The 21,766-nt window shown below is 42.2% G+C and overlaps 1 protein-coding gene across 1 annotated transcript in view; it reads left to right on the top strand.

The window, feature by feature from the left end:
- The window catches only part of MRPS27 (mitochondrial ribosomal protein S27), a 53,394-nt gene that overhangs the window by 17,987 nt on the left and 13,641 nt on the right, over positions 1–21,766 (top strand). The window contains exons 5-8 of the mRNA XM_083703298.1: positions 16,805–16,919; positions 18,392–18,470; positions 19,478–19,593; positions 19,777–19,879. Coding sequence (XP_083559424.1) covers positions 16,805–16,919; positions 18,392–18,470; positions 19,478–19,593; positions 19,777–19,879 — 413 coding nt within the window. The remainder of the gene's footprint in view (positions 1–16,804; positions 16,920–18,391; positions 18,471–19,477; positions 19,594–19,776; positions 19,880–21,766) is intronic.

Genomic DNA, 21,766 nt, shown 5'->3' with positions numbered 1-21,766 from the left:
ATGGAGGGCACAAGGAGAAGGGGACGACAGAGGATGAGATGGTTGGATGGTGTTCTTGAAGCTACCAGCATGAGTTTGATCAAACTGCGGGAGGCAGTGGAAGACAGGAGTGCCTGGTGTGCTCTGGTCCATGGGGTCACGAAGAGTCAGACACGACTAAACGACTAAACAACAACAACAAAAATGCCACCTATCTGACTGGTTTGCTCCAGCCACTCTGGCATTTGGCTGAATTGTGCCCCATATAAATGGAAAGCAATTTTAACTGCTGCACTGTTTTGCCTGGATGCAATTGCTGAAGAAATCTGTTTAAAGCAGCCTCTGCACGACAGCCATTTTATGTCTACAGATCATTTTATGTGTACAGGAGCTAGTTCTTTTAATTACTTGTGTTACGGGAGCTGACTGATGAAGTTTCCCATTAAAATGCTTTCAGACAAGACCCACAAATCTAGCAATAAGTGTGAATGTGCACTATGCTAGTAACTCCTGGAAAGATTAAGCTACTTCTGGTTTCTTGTGTGGGAATTCTCTCATCTGGATGTTGAGCCAGCATTAAGAATTGAATGTCACTTCTCCCAGGAGTGACTCATTCCCTTTCAAATTACCACTTGATAAATGGGGTTGTTTGGAGTAGCTCTTATTTCTCCCCTGATGGATGGTTTGTTTCTAACGTCAGTGACGTTATTTGGCTGTTAGTTGTTCACGCCACAAAACATTTAGAAGAAAACTTGATAAAGTGTCTGCTGTTTTTCTCCTTTCTGGACCTAAGTCAGACACCACAGGGGTGCTCAAACCTTTTTCAAAGTGGGCCAGATTTGATGAAGTGAACATGCATGAGGGCCGACCAAAGTTGTTGAGCGTTTTTTTGGATTTGCTGAGCTTTTTTTCGAATTTTGCCCCAGGACATACACTGCGGGCCGATTTAGGCCCCCCAAACATGCTTGATTTATTGTATTGGCCCGAATATGAGCCGCACCCTCAAATAAGCCACACCTTCAGAATTAAAGGGGGGGGAGACATTCCCCCACACCATTTTGCCAGCGGCCTTCCCTCCCCCCACAGAAAGCAGCCCAGGAGCGTGGGGCAATGGCGCACAGCCCGCCCACTGCTCCCAAGCCTCCCCGGAGCTGTTGGGGGAAAGGGAAGGTTGCGAATATAAGCCGCACTTTAACTTGTCACTGTCAGAATTTGGAAAAAAGGTGTGGCTTATATTCAGGCCAATACGGTAAGTATTCCAGTCCTCAAAACGCTCACTCCAAGTGAAGGAAAAGAGTCCCAATTGCCCCTAGTCAGGGCTGGCCCAAGACTTTGCTGCCTATGGTACGATGCATAATATCCAAAGCTGGTCATACTCTTTTGGCACCTGAGACAGGAAATCCCACAAGCATCTGTCCTCATCGCTGGCAGTAGAGATTCAATAATGATAATAATAAATTAAACGTTTTAGCAATTTGCAGCCCTTTCATGATACCTACAGTCAGCTGCCCGAGGTGGCTGTCCTACTCTGCATAATAGCAGAGCTGGCTGAGGCCACTGATTCATTGATTAAGTTGATTTAGGCCAGCTCCCTTATCTATTCCACACTGCTGTAAGACTCTGATCTCTTGAGGGATCATCCAATAGCAGCTGGTTATCAGAAATTTAATGAGAGCTTCCCCTCACCTGCCAGGGTACTTTCCTACCAGCAGCGTATCACAAACGCCCAGCACACCTCTCTGGCGCATGTGCTCACTTAAAATATAGTCACCTGTGCTCACCATCTTTCTCATTTGCACACCTCTCTCTCTCTCTCTCTCACACACACACACACAGAGAGAGAGAGAGAGAGAGAGACTGGCGCTGCTTTCTTCATTCTCCTGGTAAAGAGAGCTCTCTGGCATCTAATCCTGACTCATAGGAAGAAAGGTGTCACCAGTGCTAATAACCAAAGGAGGCAGATGGAGCTAATTGTACAACAATTTATTGTTAGAGCCCCATTACCTCCTGGGTATAATCGAGGCAGTGTAATATTGTTCAATACAATAAGGCTTTAAAAATTAATTACGTATTCATGATAAGCCTGGCATGTGACTTCACAGTCATGAGCCGCAGCACAGCTTGAAGGTAGACATCTTGGGTGCATCATTAATCAGAGAGGCTGATTTTGGTAACATATTCATGACTGCTTCCCAGGAGTAAGGCATTGTTGGTATGCCCTGCACACCCGTGTTCCCCTGGGTGCGAAGCCTCCAACATCAGATCCATGTGTTCCTAACCTGTGTTTGAATGTAAAAAGAAGCGAGACTTGATTTGTTTTTAATACAAGGCCTCCATTTGTTTTTCTTGACATTTCATCCCATCCATTATATTTCTGGCATTTTCGATTGGTGCAGTGCTGGGGGCAGGCGCACACAGTGGAATATGGTTGTCATAGTGAAGAATTAGGAGATTAAGTGGGTAGGAACAAACGAGTATAGCAGCAGCTGCCCTGTACAGAAGTAATGAGGGGCAGAGGGTGCAAAAAGATACCACACTAGCATAGCTTAAGCAAAAATAAAGTAGTTGCAAATGAACATTTTTGGACTAACAGCAGAGCCATGCAATGTGTGTTCCTTTCATATTATAGCATACCAAATTTAAATTCAGTCACCAAGTTTTTAAATTAAGCTTTCCAGGTGCTGTACAAAGATTTAATAACAACACAGGTCCTGTCATCAGGTTTATAATCATCTGAGCCTTTGCCACTCAAAGATTTTGGGCTCCAACTCCAGTCTGCCACAGACAGCCCTCAGTATGTTTGAAAATTATAGATCCAAAAAGTAATGGAACAACAAAGACTACTAGTACTACTAATGAACTTTTATTAGCCTTTTACTTTAGGGTTTGGGATTTTCCAAACAGTTTTAAGATTGCCATTCTCATTAAAACAGCAACAGCGCACAGCTAGAATTTGAAGATTACATCTCGGTTCAGCTCAAAACATGAAAAATAACTGTGAGATCTAGGGTGTGCTACCCTGTTCATTCACACAAACAATGCCTACTTGTTGGGTTGTTATGGGAAACATTTTCCAGAGATATGGAAAACATATCTCTGAAGGCTTCCTACCCTTACATTATTTGCTCTCTTCTGGTAATTACAGAAACAGTTAAGGATTTCAAGCTCTCATGTCGCTAAAAAATACAGGCATTTTTCAGAGGCCTTGTTTAAACATTGAAGATGTGCCCTATTTGACACTGCATGAAGTGTTCGCAGCTTAAGTATGTGATTAGTTAGTAGTGTAGACTTGTTTGCTGCCTGCTCTTGAACAGATATATCTTCCTCTCTAATTGTGCTCTGTGCCCCCATTCAGAGTTGATAGCTGCCACAACAATGTGTCCTTATTATAGTGAGGAATTGGTTAACTACATACATCTACAGTGGGTCAAGGGGAGAAATCGAAATACCGTTTCTATCCTGTTTGAGGTTATGGCTCTGTATAATTTTCACTGAGGAAGGAATGCAGCTAACTAGTAAACCTGACCTTTTAAGCATTATTGAAAAAAACAGTACTTGTATGAGTTTTATCTGGTGCATTACAGACTTGCTGATGTTTGGATAATGTTTCCAAAGTAAGAAGTTAAATGTCTTGAATGGCTCATTAAAAAATAATAATATAAATGACATAAGCAACAGGGGAAAATATTACTCAAGCAAATGTCTGGCTGTAAATTAGACTTTATTGTAGTTGTGCTGGGACTATGGAAAGCACCAGAGAATCTCTTTTCAGGTTGCTATAGTAACAGCTCACTCCATCATCCTCCAGTGTTTTCAGGGGCCTATCAGAGTGTGTGCTCTAACACTAGATTATTAAAGGAATTTGTATTCAAATCCAGTCATTTTCAACTGGGTGAAGCCCAAAAGTAATTTTTAAGAGGAAGAAATCCTTAATGACTTTTCTTTATTGTGAGTAGATTTAAAAAAAAAAAAAAAAGAAAGGCATTTCCCAGTTTGGTTTCTTAAGTATTTCAAAGAGTTTGTAGCTTTACAGTGAAAACAGTATCCGATCTTTATTTATACATGAAAAAGCATATTCTTTTTTTCCTACAGAAGGAGAGGAGGAATGGGCGGGAGATTACAGGAGAGCAAAACCTCAGGGAAACTAGTTCTTAAAATGTTTGTTCTTTAGGCATACATCACTGAACAGTGATGACAACTAAAGAGAAACATTGATCTTTCTTCTTTCCTATCCTTTGAGGATTTTTATTTTTTTATTTTTAAAGAAGATTCCAAAGCTATGTTTAGGGGTTTTAAACAAACAAGCAAAACCCTCTTACATCATATATGTAATAATCCTAATATGTAAAGAAATTGGAAAACTGCGCCTAACTGGTGCTTGTGTTTTTGTACCCATGGGGACCTGTGGGTTAGATGCTACGGCCAAGGGTTTGATTTTGACATAAATCTTATTCAGGTGTTATTCGTGCATAGTAGTGGGACTATGCATCTGGTCCTAGCTGCCAGCATCTTGCACAGTACTGAACTGGAGTTGACATCTGCATAGAGAAATCCTGTGCATGAGCACATCTGGTCTGATGCATCTGTGTTTTATTCCAGAGGCAACATATCATAATCCTGTGCCTGAAGAGTTTCTGATTGGCTAGTTTCAGCTAGGCTAGTGCTGAGGCTCAGGCCATGAAGCTAGTAGTTACAATATTCCAGATTCCTGACGGATTCTTGGGAGTGGGCTTGGGCAGACCTCTGGAGGCAAGGTAATTCCACAACTGTGGACAGCAGCTGATAATGCTGTTGCATTGAGCTTGGTGCTTAAGTGGTACAGTTACGACCGTGAAACGGAATGAGGCAGTCTCTAAAGAATGTGTGTATTGAACCTTGGAGTTTTGGGCATTTATACCACAACTCACCTTTCTCTCCCCCCACCCCAACATATGAGAAGTGATGTCTAAGCTGACTGTGCCAGTCATTGGTTAGATGATTTGGTTGGACTAGATGACCCTTGAAATAGCTTTCAATTCTATAATTCTGTATGGATTGTTGTACAATGTTAGATGCATTTATCGAGCAAGATCCAGCCAAATTCAAGCATGTGTTTAATTTGGACCAAATCATTCAGCGATTGCCCAAATTGAGATCCATATAATTAAGCGGATAGTAAACCTATCCTATATGCAGATTTATTGGGATAAATTTCATAATTTTGAAGGAAATTTCCTTTGGATGCTCAGTAGATTAGGTTGATGTTGTTGTTTTTAAAAAAATAGCCTTTATGTTCCATGTTAGTGGTTATAAAAAAATATTTAAAATTAATGTTATCTCTTTAAATTCTTGGCTGAAAAAACCCCTCTGCAGGTCTGATAGCCTTTCTTTAAAGAGTGGGTGGATAATGATTGCATTTTCATAGTTTATTTACTGGAAAATGTAAATAACAGTTCAGTGGGGAAGCGGGCAAAGAAGAAAGCTACTTCTTTGTCCTTATTTGCTTTGAAATTCTCTCCTTCCCCCTTGATTTCAGTAGCTGTGTAAAAGGTTTAAATAATAATAGTAATTGCCGTAGCTGTTAAATAGATTTGTGACACATTGCACAGAGGAAATGTTTCCTTAATGCCATTGGAAATTTTAATTTTTACAAAGCTGGGTTGGGAGGGAATCCCTTCTTTTACTCCCTGGGATGTAGAGTTAAAGTGTGCATTGTTCCTATAAGAACTTGTGCACTGAATAGGTTGTACAAGGATTTGAAAAGGGGGAGGGGGCATGTGCATGCATACATATAAATGGATGCAAGGTTGACATAGGCCAGGAGATAAAAGGAAAGCTTCTTTTACTCATGGATGATTAAAAGCCAACTTTCAAGAAGCAAAGGGTTTTGTGGGGCAGTTTTCTTTTGACAGTGAGACGTGATCAGTGCCCCTGGGCCTTTTTTATTTTTTTATTTTATAATGCAGAGGATTTCTTCCACTGCTTACAGCTTGAAATGGCAGACAAAGGAGATTTCCTGGTGATGTCCTCCCAAGCCCTCTAGTTTCCATACTAAGCCTGCCTGGAATCTATTTGATTATTAAGCTTTGTACCTAAAAATATGCCTGGGAAGAGAGAACGTGGCATTTTTTTTTAAAGCTAAAGCTTTAACACAGAGCTATGACTTATATTTACAAAGTGAAGTGGCTTTGGATTCATTCCAGTAGATCAGCTTATTTCTGGCAGTTTGAAAGCTTCATCAGCAATTGAAGCGTTTGTTTTCTGTCTGGTTTCCTCTGAAATTATGTTAAAATCTGAAGTAAACCGGGGTGGTGGTAGGGCAGGAAATCTGTTTAGAAAAATAAATGCTCACATGCAGATTTTTGGAACGCATACATGCAATGTATGCCACTACATTTCACTAAGACACATGGATCTGATTTACCTTGAGCAAGAACTTGGAAACAGCTCCCTGGTGCATAGGCAACATGGTAAAATAGGCACATTTGGCTGCTTCAGAGGCGAGCAAGTATACTTCATTCACAGTGTATGCATACTGTATGTATGATATGGAAAGTGGTTCCAATAGGGTTGCCATACATCATTTGGACGTATCTGGAATACTGCAGTTGGCAGTAGTGTCTGGGCTCAACAACTTTGGGCAAAACTGAAAACAGCTCAACTTTGTCCGGATTTTCACTGTTTGAAATATGGCAGTGTTTCTCAGCCTTGGGTCCCCAGCTGTTGTTGGACCTACATCTCCCATCACTCTTGACTACTGGTCTTGCTAGCTAGGGATGATGGGAATTGTAGTCCAGCAACAGCTGGGGACACAAGGTTGAGAAACTCTGAAATAGGGCAACCCCATCTTAAAACAACCTTTGACTTGGGCTACTTCATTTTAGAACTTAGAAATAAAGTAAATTCTTAAGCTAGGGACTCCATAATTTGTCACAACCTCAGTGGTGCCTGGTGCTTGTTTGAACCAGTAGGGCATAAGGTGGAGAGACCAACATAAAGTGGAGGCAGAGCCATTGATGGGCAGAGCCAACTAATTATAGTTTTTTACCCTTCCTCCTCCCTGCTGAGTTCTTCAAGAGCAACAATGAGGCTAAGGAGGAAGAAGCTGACAGGCAGTGCTACCCCCTGGGCTTGTTATAAGTAAGAAGCAGGGGTTGGCTGAGGGCAGAGGAAATGCCCCATTGGCCCAAATCAGTGGTGTCCAAACTTTTTTCAAAGAGGGCCAGATTTGATGAAGTGAAGGGCTGTGAGGGCCAACCAAAGTTGTTAACCTTTTTTAAAGGATTTTACCCATGAAATAAACTGCCGCAGGGGCTGAATTAAACCGACCAGCGGCCCAGATTAAGCCCCTGCAATGGTCTTTGGACATGCCTGTCCCAAGTGGACCAGCCTCCACTGCATTAATTCCTGCTAATTCCAGTTTTCTTTGTCCTGGATATGAATGATGTGAACCGCCCTGAGATCCATGGATGGAAGGCAGTATACTAAATGAGTGAGTGAGAGTGAGTGAGTGAGTGAGTAAGTAAGTAAGTAAATACTGCTCTTTCACCCTTTCCCCTTTTTCCTTTTTACATTTAGAGAAAGACAGCTTTTTCTCTCTACAGTTTCTATTTTAGAAGCATGAACGTAATCCCACTGAAATCAGCTGTTGCATGCATGAAATTTTGGGTGTAGCATTGAAGTTGTATGTCGTTACAGTGCTGCTGGGTTTCTGGATTGCTGTACAAATATGAGCACGTCAATACAGCAGTTTGAAACGTAGTAGCACCCAACAAAAATTTTAAGATCCTTGTGTTGTTTCTTCTGCTTTTAAGGGCATACAGTGGTACCTCGGGTTAAGAACTTAATTTGTTCTGGAGGTCCGTTCTTAACCTGAAACAGTTCTTAACCTGAGGTACCACTTTAGCTAATGGGGCCTCCCACTGCCGCCGCCGTGCGATTTCTGTTCTCATCCTGAAGCAAAGTTCTTAACCCGAGGTATTATTTCTGGGTTAGCAGAGTCTGTAACCTGAAGCGTCTGTAACCCGAGGTACCACTGTATACACAAATTATATCCTCTTGTTCCTCTTTAAGTAATCTCAGTGAATTATTGGCTGTGGCTCCAAACTCTCAATCACTGGTATATATCAGATCCTCCATTCCTCTTACAGAGTTGAAATAGAGATTCTAGTCCCCTTTTTATGACCCTCTGGCATGTAGCACATTCTGCCTCTCTCATCTGCTCCAAGAGCTGGAAAAAGCTGGGCTGTGGCCTTCCAGACCCGGTATTGCCTTCATACTCTTTGCACTTAAGTTTTGGTGTAACGTCCCAGGGTTGCATAGTCAGGCTTGAGTTACAGGACCTTGGCTAGTTCTAAGCAGTCAACTTGCTCAGACAAGTCTGGAGATCAAGGGAGACGTGTTATCCCTCTTGACCCAGGCTACTCCTCCCAGACTCTGCTTCGTTGCCAACAATGGACGGCCTTAAAAAAAGTAGTCCTCTGGCTTAGAGCCTAGCACTCTGTCACCTTTCAGTCAGTGCCTTCCTTGTGCCTGCTGGGATGGGGCGCGGGCACTGAGGAGTCTGAGGGTGTAGAAAGAATCTGTCGTAGGGGAGTTCTCAGTTCAGAGGTCTCTGACTTCAAGGGGCTGTGGCTTGCTCCACTGGTTCTCTTCATCCAGTGGGCTTTTCTTTTGTGCTAGAGTCCTGGCTGCTGCTTGAGAGTGAAGCCTTGACAGCTGATGGCAGCTGATCAAGGAAATGTGGCCTTCTGAAGAATTCACAGGCTGTGACCGTGTTTCTTACATGGAGCTTTCTCTATCTTATTTGGAGAAATTTCAGCGTAATCCTGGGGTGAGTATGATTTAGTCATCCTCCGCTGCTTGAGAGGGAGAGTTTGGAAATGCCTTCCAGTTCAGTGGCTCTGAGGATCTGTCGGATTGATTTCTTTGCATAAATATTAAAGAACAGAAGGCCAGAGTTACAGCGGGGCTCTTTAGGGATCTTTCCTTTTGAAAGAATAGGTGATAAGGAACGTGGAGGAATAAAGATAGCAGAAAGCCACAGGGAAACCTCGTGGTCTTTCCATTCAGTACACAAGAAGTGCCAGAGGGTCCCCTCTTCATTTGGGTATTCATTTGGGTCCCCTTTGGGTATTCTTTCGATTATCATAGCTGGCTTCCTGTAGTCTTAAGATGCAATGCACCAAGCACTGCTTCACAGCTCTCTTTCCTTTCAGAAAGGTTTGCGCAGGAACTGTGATAAATAGATTACACATTCCACCCCCACCCCCAGTCTTCCTCGGGTCCTTGTACATATTGCACAGCCTAGTTATATCCTGTTATTGAGATTTATGAGCAGAGATATACTAACAATTCCTTCAGTTGAATGATGATGATGATGATAATAATAATAATAATAATAATAATAATAATAATATTTTTAAAAGCATCTACTATGCCATTTTTTGAGTTTTCATCCAGGTCATAGGGAACTAAAATGGACAAAAAGGAACCAGACCCTTCTTGAATGGAGTGTTGGGTCCTTAGGGAGCCTTACACACGGTCGTGCACACACTGCTACCAACAGTCATCTGAGCACGGTAACCTACAGTACCCAAACTTGGCTCTGCCGTGAGTACAGCTCAATCTCTCTACTTATGCTGGTGTTTATTACTATTGATGGAGCTACTCAACAAGAGAAGTGATCATCCCGATCCTTCAGGCATTTGTGCTGGAAACAGCCCAAATGAAACCAATTGACGATTGATTCAGAAAGTCACAAAGGGGCGTCTGCCGCAGCAACCAAAAAGTGAGGTTACCTAGAGTTCTTTGAATTCTATACCATAGCTATTTGACAGTGATGAGTCACATATTCACATGAGTGATCCATGCCTTTGGTGGCTAGTCACCATCTCATTACCTCAGTTGTTTGTCTGAATCCACCTGAAGTTGTTGTTTAAAAACACATTTTGGTGCTTTGATATTGGGAGTGACAGTTTGCCTTTCAGGCCACTCTTCTCAAATAATCAACAGGCATAATCATCCCGGAGTGAATTTCTAGGCAGTTAATCACCTCGACAACTGCAGAGTTGGAAGGGACCATTGCTGCCCACTATTTGCCAGTGGCATTTGCCCCACCCAGGCCAGATCCTGCTGCTTCTAACATCCATTATCCTTCCTTTACAGAATAATCCAGTATCTCTTCCCTAGCCCAGGCTAAACAGGAGGGAGAGAGAGGGATGGCTGTTCAGCCTTTATTTATCACAGGACGAAGACTGTTTTTCTGGTTTCCATTACCTTGGCAATGGCTGTGACTGGTTATCTGAAGCCAATTATTATAATGTACCAGAGTAACAAGACTGGTTTAATTTCATGCTAAGTTATTGGCAAACAAAACTGTTCTCTCTGCTTAAAGAAAAATAATATTTATCTGTCCAGCATCTAAAATGGTGCCATAGAAAGACAAAACCAGATGAACTCTGTCTGCAGGCAACATAAAGAGAAAGGGGGGAAGGAACAAAAAGAGAGAGCAAGCAACTGTAGAAACATCTCTTTAAAATGCCCTGAAATCTTCCATTTCAGCTTGAATCCTAAATCAGAAAGAATCCCCAGGCTTAAGAATATGAGGAACAAAATGAGTCCCCAAAATTTTGTCTTTGTAGATAAGGACAAAGCAGTTGTCAGCCAATCTTTCTGCAATATAACCTTAGTAAGGGAACAAATGAATTTTGTAGGAAGTTTATGATACAGTACTGAAGAATATTTTTTCTTGAAGGTTTTCCTACCATGTTTCAGAATTCACATGTTTCCACACCCACAGTGAGGGCAGGATGGGGAACATTCAAAATGGCTATAGAGTTGTCTAGAAATTTGGCAATATGTCCTACATTTATGATTCTACAGCAGCCATTCATGATTCAAATGAACCATGATTTTATGTTTGTATAACTTTTGAAGCTACAAATCTCACCAGTTGCTCCTTGGCTATCTACGTTGTGACAGGGGAATATGAGTGAAAGCTACTTGTTGGGTCTAGAAACTGACATACTCAGTAGGAATTGTTGCTCACTATGGACTGGTATCTTGGGCTGATACAGTTGTTAATGGTAAGATTTAAGGGCTCCTGTTGGAAAAGGCATGGACCTGAAAACTCCACATCTTCTTAGTAGGGGCAATTCTTTCTTTCTGTATCTGTTCTATTCCTGCCCTACTGTGCCTCAAGGGACGCTGTGGGTTAAACCACAGGGTGGCGCTGTGGGTTAAACCACAGAGCCTAGGACTTGCTGATCAGAAGGTCAGTGGTTCAAATCCCCGTGACGGGGTGAGCTCCCGTTGCTCGGTCCCAGCTCCTGCCAATCTAGCAGTTCGAAAGCACATCAAAGTGCAAGTAGATAAATAGGTACTGCTCCGGCGGGAAGGTAAACGGCGTTTCTGTGCGCTGCTCTGGTTCGCCAGAAGCGGCTTAGTCATGCTGGCTACATGACCCGGAAGCTGTACGCCGGCTCCCTCGGCCCAGAAAGCGAGATGAGCTCCGCAACCCCACAGTCGGCCATGACTGGACCTAATGGTCAGGCGTCCCTTTACCTTTACCTTTACTGTGCCTCAAAGTGATACCTGGGAGGCATATGAAACTGGAGGTGGTGTCATGAACATAACCCACAGTGCTCTGGTATTGCTGTTTGATTAATCAAAGCTGTCTAGCTCATATTTTTAGTAAGGCCCCCAATGCTCCCCACCCCCAACTATTGTAAGCCTCTTGTCAGCTGGTGTGTGTATGTTTGCATTTACTTTCTTTGTGTGCTCCTGTCTGTCACAACTAGCAAGAGACTTGTCACACTCCCCCCCCCCCCCAGGCCAGTTAGGAAATATGTTGTGGGTTCTGTTTTCCTTTCTTTGAAACCCTCCTCCCCTTTTCAAATGTTAATCCTGTTGCTAGGGAGAAGTTATACTAGACATGACATCATTCATGTCTTCCCAAGCCATTCCTCTTGTGGCCATCCAGGGCTGTGACTTGTTCCATTCCCAAGGGGAGCTGGTACCCTTTGCAAATAGTGTTTGGTGTGTGTTTTGCATTAAAATGCAGCGTTTGGAAATTCTGAAGAAGCAGATTTCCAGTTCCTGTCACAGTTGGAACATCCATCTGAACTCTGGTTTTCTTAGCAGTAAATATATTCTTCTGTTTTAATTGCAATACTATGCAATGCTGTCTAAAGCATATCCCTGTTATCAGATCTGTGCTTTAAGCTGCTGGTAAACAGATACTCTAAATACTTCTTTTTCTTTTTCCCCCCTTTTTTTAAAGACAAATGTGTAGCATCTCCACTGACTGGAAACTTGTAGGTTTCCTCAACTCATCCCCCCCTTCAAAATGTCCTAAATCTCTAGAAATCAAATTTAACAACATTATATATTCAGCCAACAAACTTCATCGAGTACAGAACGTTAATTTTACATGCTGTATAAATATCTCAAGAGTTTTCTAATGGCAAAGAGCATTTAAGTAATGGAGTAGAGAGGGAAATCAATGGAGAACTCTGCTTAGTGTTGTTTAAATGTTGTATTTAAATGAATTCAAAGCTTTAAATTTGTTTCTGTTAGAATTTTTTTAAGAATACAAGTAAATATTTCCAAGAAAGATGTAAAGTTATTTTTGTATGCCACAACTGCTGCTCGAATTTTAATAGCCAAGAAATGGAAAACACAGGAATTACCAACGGTGGAAGAATGGCAGATGAAGATGATGGAATTTATGGAGCTAGCTGACCTCACTGGAAGAATCTGCGACCAGAAAGAAGAGGAACATCAAGAAGATTGGAAGAAATTTAAAGACTATCTGAATAAATATTGTAATATTAAAAATTAGAAGATACTTGAAAGTACTAATCAGGCCTAGGATTAAATTAGTATTTAATTAAATAAATGAGATTTAGAATATTAATAAATTAGACTATAATTAGAATATGGTTTTGGAATAATGATATTGGAAAACTGCTACATTTAGTTACAAGGAAAATTCAGATGGAAGGGACCAGAGGAAGTCAAGCAACATGTTTATGACGTTGGATGTTTAAATAAATAATCAATTTGTATTGCTTATGTGTTAGTTGTTATATTTTTTATTTGTTGTTATTTGCTGTACTTGTTTTATGTTGTTTTTCTTTTTTCTTCTCTGTTGTATTTGTTTTTACAATATGTGTTACATTTATAAGAAACTTTATAAGCATTATTGCAAAAAAAAAAAAGGAATACAAGTAAATATTTCAAGACATTACAGTTTGCTAGCATGCAGCAATGTTTAAATATCTTGAGTTCCAAATTGCATGTACCAGACCCTTTGCGCAGGCAGTTGTATGTGCATAGATTATTTAGCTATTGTGGTTGGGGTTTTTTGCACTTATGCTCCACCTTCCTTCAAGAAACTGAAGGCAGCATATGTCGTGACAAAGATTACGGGATTCACGAACTACCACAGGTGGCTGGCTGTCAAGTGTGGCTGCTAGATAGTCACATGGAAGGAAAAGGGCTCACCACCTGCATCTCACCTTCCAGCCAAGGCTGCAGGAAGCATTCCAGCTCTGGCCCGTGTGTGGTCCTTTCATCTCTCAGTTAGGCTTCTTGGCTTCACGCGCACCTCGCCCTGAAGGACCTTTCTGTTTGCTCCAGGCCAGTGTTGGAGCAACACTCGCTCCTTAACAGTGAACCTTGTGGCCCATCCTGTTTTTGCATCCAGCCTTGCAGCCCTGCTTTCCACGATTCTGACCACTCGCTATCTCACCCATACACTTGCCAGTTTGGAACAGGAAACTTAGGAGATAATTGGGGCCCCATACAGGATTTTCCGTTCTTTGTGACTGGATGCAGATCTTGCTGTCTGACCTCTTCTCTCTCTCGCTGTCTAGTGAGCCCGTCAGTACCAATTAGGTAATTGATCCATCATAATATGATTCAGCCTTATTGCCTGTAATTGATGCTTCCTGCAAGCATTTTTGAGCCAGGCCCCTAATGAAAGCAAATATAGGATCTTCCTGTTCTTAATATCAGAGTTCAAGCGAGAAATGTAGGAACCAATTAGATCAACCAAATGGACATTCATGGCTTGATATTTTAAATGTGCCTTTGAAAAACAACACATAAGTCTAGCATTAATATGAAGGGAGATAATCTGTCACTTACAACATAGCATATATACATCCTTTAGCTAGCAGCTGGGTCTCTACTAACACAGCCGACTGCTGCAACCTCCCTCCTCCCCTTGGTAATCTGTATAACCGGTAGCCATAAGGGACAATTCTCTGAAACTCACTAGAGGGAAGTGAAAAGGGTTGGTGGCTATAATAGTCTGATAAATGTTCTGGAAAGCATGCTCATTCAGATGGAAGAACCAATCCTACCACTAAATGGTGCTGCAGTTTGGCTCCAGGCTGCTAGCATCTGCGTATTAGTGCTGTTCATTCATCCTGATGTTCTTCAAAAAGAGGTCTGGGCTAGAGCTCACTGGGGGTTTGATCTAATGCTTGCTAGCCCTTGTTGCTCACGGTTACATAGATTTTAGGTTCTTCTGTCTGAGGCTCAGACAACGATCGGGACAAATGTTGAGGGAGTTCCTTCTCCCCTTCAGCCCTACCCACCCGCCTCCCAGTTCCTTCCTACTATTAAACACAATTGAATTCTTTTATACCATTAATTTCCCCCATAAAATGTTGTGGTGTTTCTTTATACAGATAAGGCCCCTCTAGCATTTTCTAGTCCCGGATTTAACTGTCGATTGTAAAACTCTGTCCTTTAGGAATACTTTAAGGGCATGAGAGTTTATGAGAAAATTGTTGGAACACTGAAGATAATTATATGTTTTTCTACAACCTAAACCAACATTTCCATTTCTAAATCCTAGTCTGGAAACCACTAGCGTCCACTGTAAAGTAGTTATCTAGCCCTAAAACCTTGTGGCATTTCAACACTACTGTTGGTGGTGTTTTTATTTTTGGACCTCTTTTGTCCATGAAGGATGACTTCCTCTGGGCAATTACTTTGGTTTACCAGATTTTATGCCTTGACCTTCTGTAGATTGTCTTGCGCAAAGAGCCTGATTCTAGGCTCTGGGACCCAATTCAGGCTTTGCATCTTGTTGCCAAAAGGCTTCTCACACACTATAATAGTAGCATATGCAATCAAGTTGAGTTGAAGGTGAAATTTGTATTTATATATAATGCACATTTATTTTTGTTGAGGTGTAAACCGCACAGAGACATCTCAAAACACAAATGCATGCTGCTCCAGCACAGGCCGTGCTCTCCCATTGGGGAAAAGCTTTTTGGTGGTACGCATGCCAGAGCATGCAATGTATAAATCCTACCACAGCACCCTTTCAGCCTAACAGGGCTGCGTCTCATGGTTAATACTATCCCTACCTGGAAGTAACTTCTCTTTTATTTTGAAACTATAGCCAACAATAAATAAGAAGACAGTACATAATACAACAATCAGTGCAGGGTGTTGTTGCTTTTTGAGGTGGGAGGGAATGGGAGAAGGGTTGCTTTGGGAAATGCATTCCCACAAGGCCTCCTTCCCTGAATGTGCACAGTTCACCCACCTTGATCTGCTCCTTTGTTTGCTTCTCCCTCTGGGCCCAGCCTGCACTTGCTCCTAGAGGGAGAGGACACGACACGCGGTGCCTCTCCTTGCTCATCTCACTGCTTGCTCTTTGAGAGAGGGATAGAGAGGGCAAGGAAATAGGCGGCGACAGCAGGGCAAGAAGGCTGACGGGATTGGCAGTGGGCCCCTGCTGGGCAGCGAGCCTTGGCAAGTGCCCAACAATGCCAAACCCCTGACCCCAGCCACCATGATAATAATAGATCACAATGGCAGAAGCTGATCTGCTGCAGCTTGTTCTGAATACTGAAATCCATGAGCTGACAATGTGAGGGGCTGTTTAGTCTGATATTAGTATTCCCTTTCTGAAATAGGTTTGTTTCTTTTGTTATCCTGATTTCTAAATAGCTACCTCTGTTTAAGAAAGCGCTTCAGATAAGAACTTTCATATTATGCTGCCGTCAGCAATATTCGACTACCTACATACAAGTTTCCAAAACTTCCTACTTGCAAAGCACTTCCATTTCACGACTGAGTAACATGCGAGAGGCGGTTTTTTGTACATCTCCTGCATAACTCCATTTTGATGTATCCTACATACTAACTCATTCATAGAACATGAAGGTAGAATTCAACGTAACACTAGTGTGTGTGTACACAGAATAAAATCAACAGGACTCCTCCTCTCCTCCACCTCATGTGCCCCCTCAACTTGTTATGGGTTCCATCTCCCTCCAGAGCATATTTAGGGAGTGGGTGGCTTGCAGCAAGAGAGAGGAGGGAGAAAGCCAATTATGTGAGTGGACCTTCTTCCATGCACACAACTTGGTTGAATTCCGCACTAGGTCCTTCTGTAGCCGTTTAAAAACAAGATGGAGGTATCTGGCACTCGGCCAAAAAGCTCACGCATGCACCCCTTAACAGAACTGTTTCTGTCACGTGGAAAGGTGGTTCTGTCACTACCACAAGGGTAGAGATGAAAAGGCATTTTGAAGGCAGGGGTGGTGGTGTTTTTCTATATAATACTGAGTGGAAGAGGATTTTCTCATGTTTCTCCCTTACTTTTAAACAAACAAGGATATGCATAGGTCCTGTTCAGTAGCTCTGTACTAAACATGGCTAAGTCTGGATCCAGCTCTCTTTATAGATCTACCCCCTGAAACTACAAAGAAAATCTGTGTTTTATACCGCTTATGTTTAATTAATTCACATACCTTTGTAGGCCAGCATGTGTCTGGGTCTCTTTTAATTCCTTATGTTTTGTCTCATCCCTTAGGTTTCGTCACAGCCCAAATTGCTTTTACTTGAGAGACTGGATCATCCACAGCTGGATCAGGCAATGCCTGAAGTTTGGGGCACAGGATAAAGCTTTGTACACTTTGCAAAATAAGGTGATGTTTTAACAAGATTTTTTCAAATGTTGTTAAACGTGCATAGTTAGCTGCATCTGAAACCTTTCTGTGAACGTGTCTCCCATTCAGAAGACTGCATTCTTTGTTTACAATGAAAGTGTGGAATTTTAGATAAACTTCATGCAATCTCTGCTGTTTCCTTTTCGCAGTGGAGCTGATCAGCCAAATTTAAAGAAGTCCCAGCTATTTCCAGGGTGCGGGTGGGGAGTTAAACCCATACTTATATATATATCTCTCTCCTGGAATCAGTCAGACCTGAATATGTTCTTTATTGTCTGGATTGCGCCCACCGCTTATTTTAAAGTTCTGTGTTGAATGAATTGTTTAATTTATTCGAAGTATGGTATTGTGGAACCTGTTGTGAGCCTTATAGGCAGCATCAGCAAGATGTTTTCTACCCGACTCAGAAATGCTTTGAACAGGAGTGGGCAATAATTGCCTGTAGATAACCATCTTTGCATTCCCAGAGGCACATGATCCTTGCAGCATTTATTGTTTTGCTTTTTGGCTTTTCCTTTTAGCTTAAATTTTAAGTTGGCAGCGGATGATGTCTCCTGCTTTAGTGATGCAGAGACATTCTTACGTCTGCACACAAAGGAATTCGGTCTTGTTCCTAAGAGGACCAAAAGGCTTGTGGGGAAAATTCTGCAGGAACCATCCCCTTAAAATCTACCGCTTGGCAAGAAACACAGTGAAGTGACAGTCATCCCTGAACAATCTTTGCCTCTGGCATAGAATATAAAGGGCTCTTCCACACTGCACATTACTAAATGTATCCCTGTGCAATCTTACTGCCATTTTTTAGCTATAGGGAACATTGGAAGAATGCATGCATACAGGTGGCTGGTTGCATGAATGCACAAGTTTCTGACTGCTGTTTCTGTGAAGCATTTTTAAAACCCTGCTCTTCAGCTTTAAAGGCTCCCAGAGCACCTTCCAGATCGATGAAAACCAAGACAAAGACTTCGTGATGGTGAAGAAAAGCTGTAGCAGCAGTATCATTGCTGCATGTAGAGCTCTGTTTTCCTTCTTGTTGAAGGACTACCTTAAGAGCAGAGACATTGCTGTAAGTTGGCAAACGTAGCTTTACTAGCCCCCCCCCCCAAAGAACACAGCTCAGAACAATCCATGCTACCAGTTTTGAACATCTGAAGCCTATGAGAGCTCTGGTGGCCCAAGTGGATAGGCAGTAAGGGATGAATGGCCAGCTATATGCAGTTGCAGTTTTCTACTTGCCTGGTCAGTACGGGGCAGTGGTATGTTCCAAAGGACATCCTTCATCCTGCTCCCATTTCAAGCAGTGAAAGAAACAAGTAAAAGTGGGAGATTTACTGGTCCAGGCATCCCCTTGACCTTGCTGTACTGTGTTACACAGTTGTATCATAGTCCAAAATGAAATGAGATGAGATGCTAGAAGTATGACTGTTGTGCTTTCCACTTGTTTTTTGCAGGTTCAGTATGGAATTATCCCAGATTATTTTACCTTCAATATATTGTTGGATTCTTTTATAAAGGATGAGAATTATGAAGGTAAGTAAGCATATGTCAGCTGCTGGTCATCATGCTCTTCCCTGTTTCTTCATATTTATATATGGCCCCCTTTGGACCTCTTTCTGTTTATCTGATTTGCTGTTGTTTTAATGGGAGGAGCCAAAAAAAAGGTAAAGAACACTGAAATCCACCCTACTGAGTCAGGACATTGATCCTTCCAGCTCAGTATTTTTGACATTAACCGGCACCAGCAGTTCAGAGTTTCCAGCAAAATTCTTTTCTCAACCCCAGTGCCAATCATGAGCCAGAGATCTTTTGTATGCCTAATGCATCTTCTACTACTAAGCCTCTGTAGCCCTTCTGCAAGCGAGGAGGTAAAAATTGAGCAGGTTGGGGTGGGTGTGTTATTAATGTAATCAAATCACCCAGTGCAATTCAACGAGGGTTGACCGAGAGTTCCTTTGTATCAACATTATTTTCCAAAGTTTTTTAGTGGAAAGTGCCATCCTTTCCTTATGCACTTCTAAAACCACTCAGGAAATAATTCCAAGAATTTGTGCATTGTTCTTCGTATCGAGATGCTGTGCCCTCCAGCAAACTTAGGGCTTGTTGTCAAGAGACCTTGCCTTAAGCTGATAGCCCCTGAATTCATTTTGGAGTTAGCTTTGTTGACACAGTCCATGAAGTATTCTTTGATTAGGGTGTTTGTGAGTTTAAAGTCATTATGTGTAAAGTACTATGGTCTTGCCTCCCACTTGCGTACCATGACTCTTATCCTCTCTCACTCCCATTTTAATTTTGAGGAAGGTCTCCTGGCACAGAGTGGAACAGTTGCATAGATAAGATACACCAGCTTTGTGACTGCTTCCAGATGTTTTCCTTATGTGCCTCCTGGTTCTGCAAAAGGCAAATGGTGCTGCATATTTTTGCACATCAAGATTCCGGTGTAAAAGAGGAAAGCACACTCATGTCTTTGGAAACTACTGTGGGAAGAAGAGTCTTGGCAAACCACTCCTTTAATTTTTAAATGTTTTGTTTATTGTTAGATGCGATGGCTGTGGTCACTGAGATAATGATACAGGAAAGTTTTGACGAAGTTTCTACACAACTTCTCTCACTCTACGTGATGTACAAGTATTTGACAACCAAATCAGAACTTATGGTAAGCTGTGGCTCAGATGGTAAGATACATGAAGAGGTACATGCTCCATTCATCTGACTAGCAGCTTCCATTACAGAAGAGTCAACGTGGGCCAGCTTGTATCAGAGAATATATTTTGCATGGTGGTGAAAACTAAGCACCAAATGTGACAGTGAATGTAACAGCAATGTTTGCTATTTTCAGTGGGAGGAAGAGAGGAATCTCGGAGCGTCCCTCTTCTTGGCAGGCCTGAAGCAGACCAACACGGTGGGATTCAGTTCCCAGCTGTATGGCTTAGCACTTCTCGGTAAGTTATATAGTGTTTCATTACAAGCACTTTACCATGCCGCTTTATTGGTTGATTAGAAGTAGCTGGATTAGTGAGATTCTTTGATTTAAATTCTAATACAGTGGTACCTCAGGCTAAGAACTTAATTCGTTCTGGAGGTCCGTACTTAACCTGAAACTGTTCTTAACCTGAAGCACCACTTTAGCTAATGGGGCCTCCCACTGCCACTGCGCGATTTCTGTTCTCATCCTGAAGCAAAGTTCTTAACCCAAGGTACTATTTCTGGGTTAGCGGAGTCTGTAACCTGAAGCATATGTAACCTGAAGCATATGTAACCCGAGGTACCACTGTCTAGCCTTTTGACGGGTTGCAGAATTAGAACTAAATCAAGTTTTGTGTTTTGGCATGCAGTCCAAATAAATCATAGATGTGTGAGGTTCAAAAATCAACTGGATGTTGTTGCTGCTGCTTTAAATTCCTGCTGAATGCATGAAAATCCCAGTTGGTTGAATCATAAAATTGTAGAGTTGGAAGGGACCACGATGGGGACCGTCTAGTCCAACCCCCTGGAATGTGGGAATCTTCTGCTCAGCGTGGTGTTTGAACTCACGGCACTGAGATTAAGGGTCTTATGCTCTGCCAACTGAGCTTTGCATGTATGAACCCTGCTTCCTGCCAAGTTCTCTCTCTCTCTACTCCCACCCATTATCCCCAAGCTGGGGGGCGAGCGGGAATACCTACCTTGGAAAAAGAGTAAAGGGTTATAAGTGATGGATGGCTCACTTCGACACAGAACAGGGCCTAAAAGGCTACTGCAAGTGATGTTCAGGGTGTCATTTTCTACTGGGTACGCAGCTAGTAAGAACATAAGGAAAGTCTAGTCCAGCATCTTGCCTCCCACAGTAGCCAAAAAGATGCCTATGGAAAGCCCACAAGCAGGACCTGAGCATCACTCCCCTTTTTGGTGCTCCCTATAAACTGATATTCATAGATACACTGATGCCTCTGATACCAAAGGTTGCTTATTTATTCCTCATGCTCAGCTCAGAGGTTGCTAAAAACAGTCATCATAAAAATGCACAGTTAAACATAACAGTAAAATAAAACATCAGATATAGTATTAACAGACAGTGATATGGCAGTGTAATTCTGATTTTGTCCAGAGGCCCGATGAAATAAATGTGTTTTAAGTTGTTACTTGAACAACAACAATTTATTATTTATACCTCACCCATCTGGCTGAGTTTCCCCAGCCACTCTGGGCGGCTCCCAATCGAGTGTTAAAAACAGTACAGCAGTAAATATTAAAAACTTCCCTGAACAGGGCTGCCTTCAGATGTCTTTTAAAAATAGGATAGCTGCTTATTTCCTTGACATCTGATGGGAGGGCATTCCACAGGGCGGGCGCCACTGCTGAGAAGGCCCTGCCATGTGTAGCAGCCCCATAGACCATGTCCGTTGAGGGAACCATGAGCAAGGCCACCTGGCACGGAGTGTGGGTGGGTGGGTGTTTGTGCAATTATTCTTTAAGTCATGGGTAGTCAAACTAAGGCCCGGGGGCCAGATCCGACCCAATCACCTTCTAAATCCGGCCCATGGACGGTCCAGGAATCAGTTTGTTTTTACATGAGTAGAATGTGTCCTTTTATTTAAAAGGCATCTCTGGGTTATTTGTGGGGCATAGGAATTTGTTCATTATTTTTTTTCAAAATATAGTCCAGCCCCCTCACAAGGTCTGAGGGACAGTGAACCGGCCCCCTGCTGAAAAAGTTGGCTGACCCCTGCAAAGTTGAAGTACTTGAGTCCTTAACTAGGACTAGTTGGGTTGTCTGTTTTTGTTTCTATTATGTATTTTTTGTTTTTTATTCAGCGGTACCTCGGGTTAAGTACTTAATTCGTTCTAGA

This window comes from Podarcis gaigeae, assembly GCF_964106915.1.
Source record: "Podarcis gaigeae genome assembly, chromosome: 11".
Taxonomy (NCBI): domain Eukaryota; kingdom Metazoa; phylum Chordata; class Lepidosauria; order Squamata; family Lacertidae; genus Podarcis; species Podarcis gaigeae.
The sequence above is the reverse complement of the archived record's forward strand: the minus strand, read 5'-3'. Positions and strand labels throughout refer to the sequence as shown.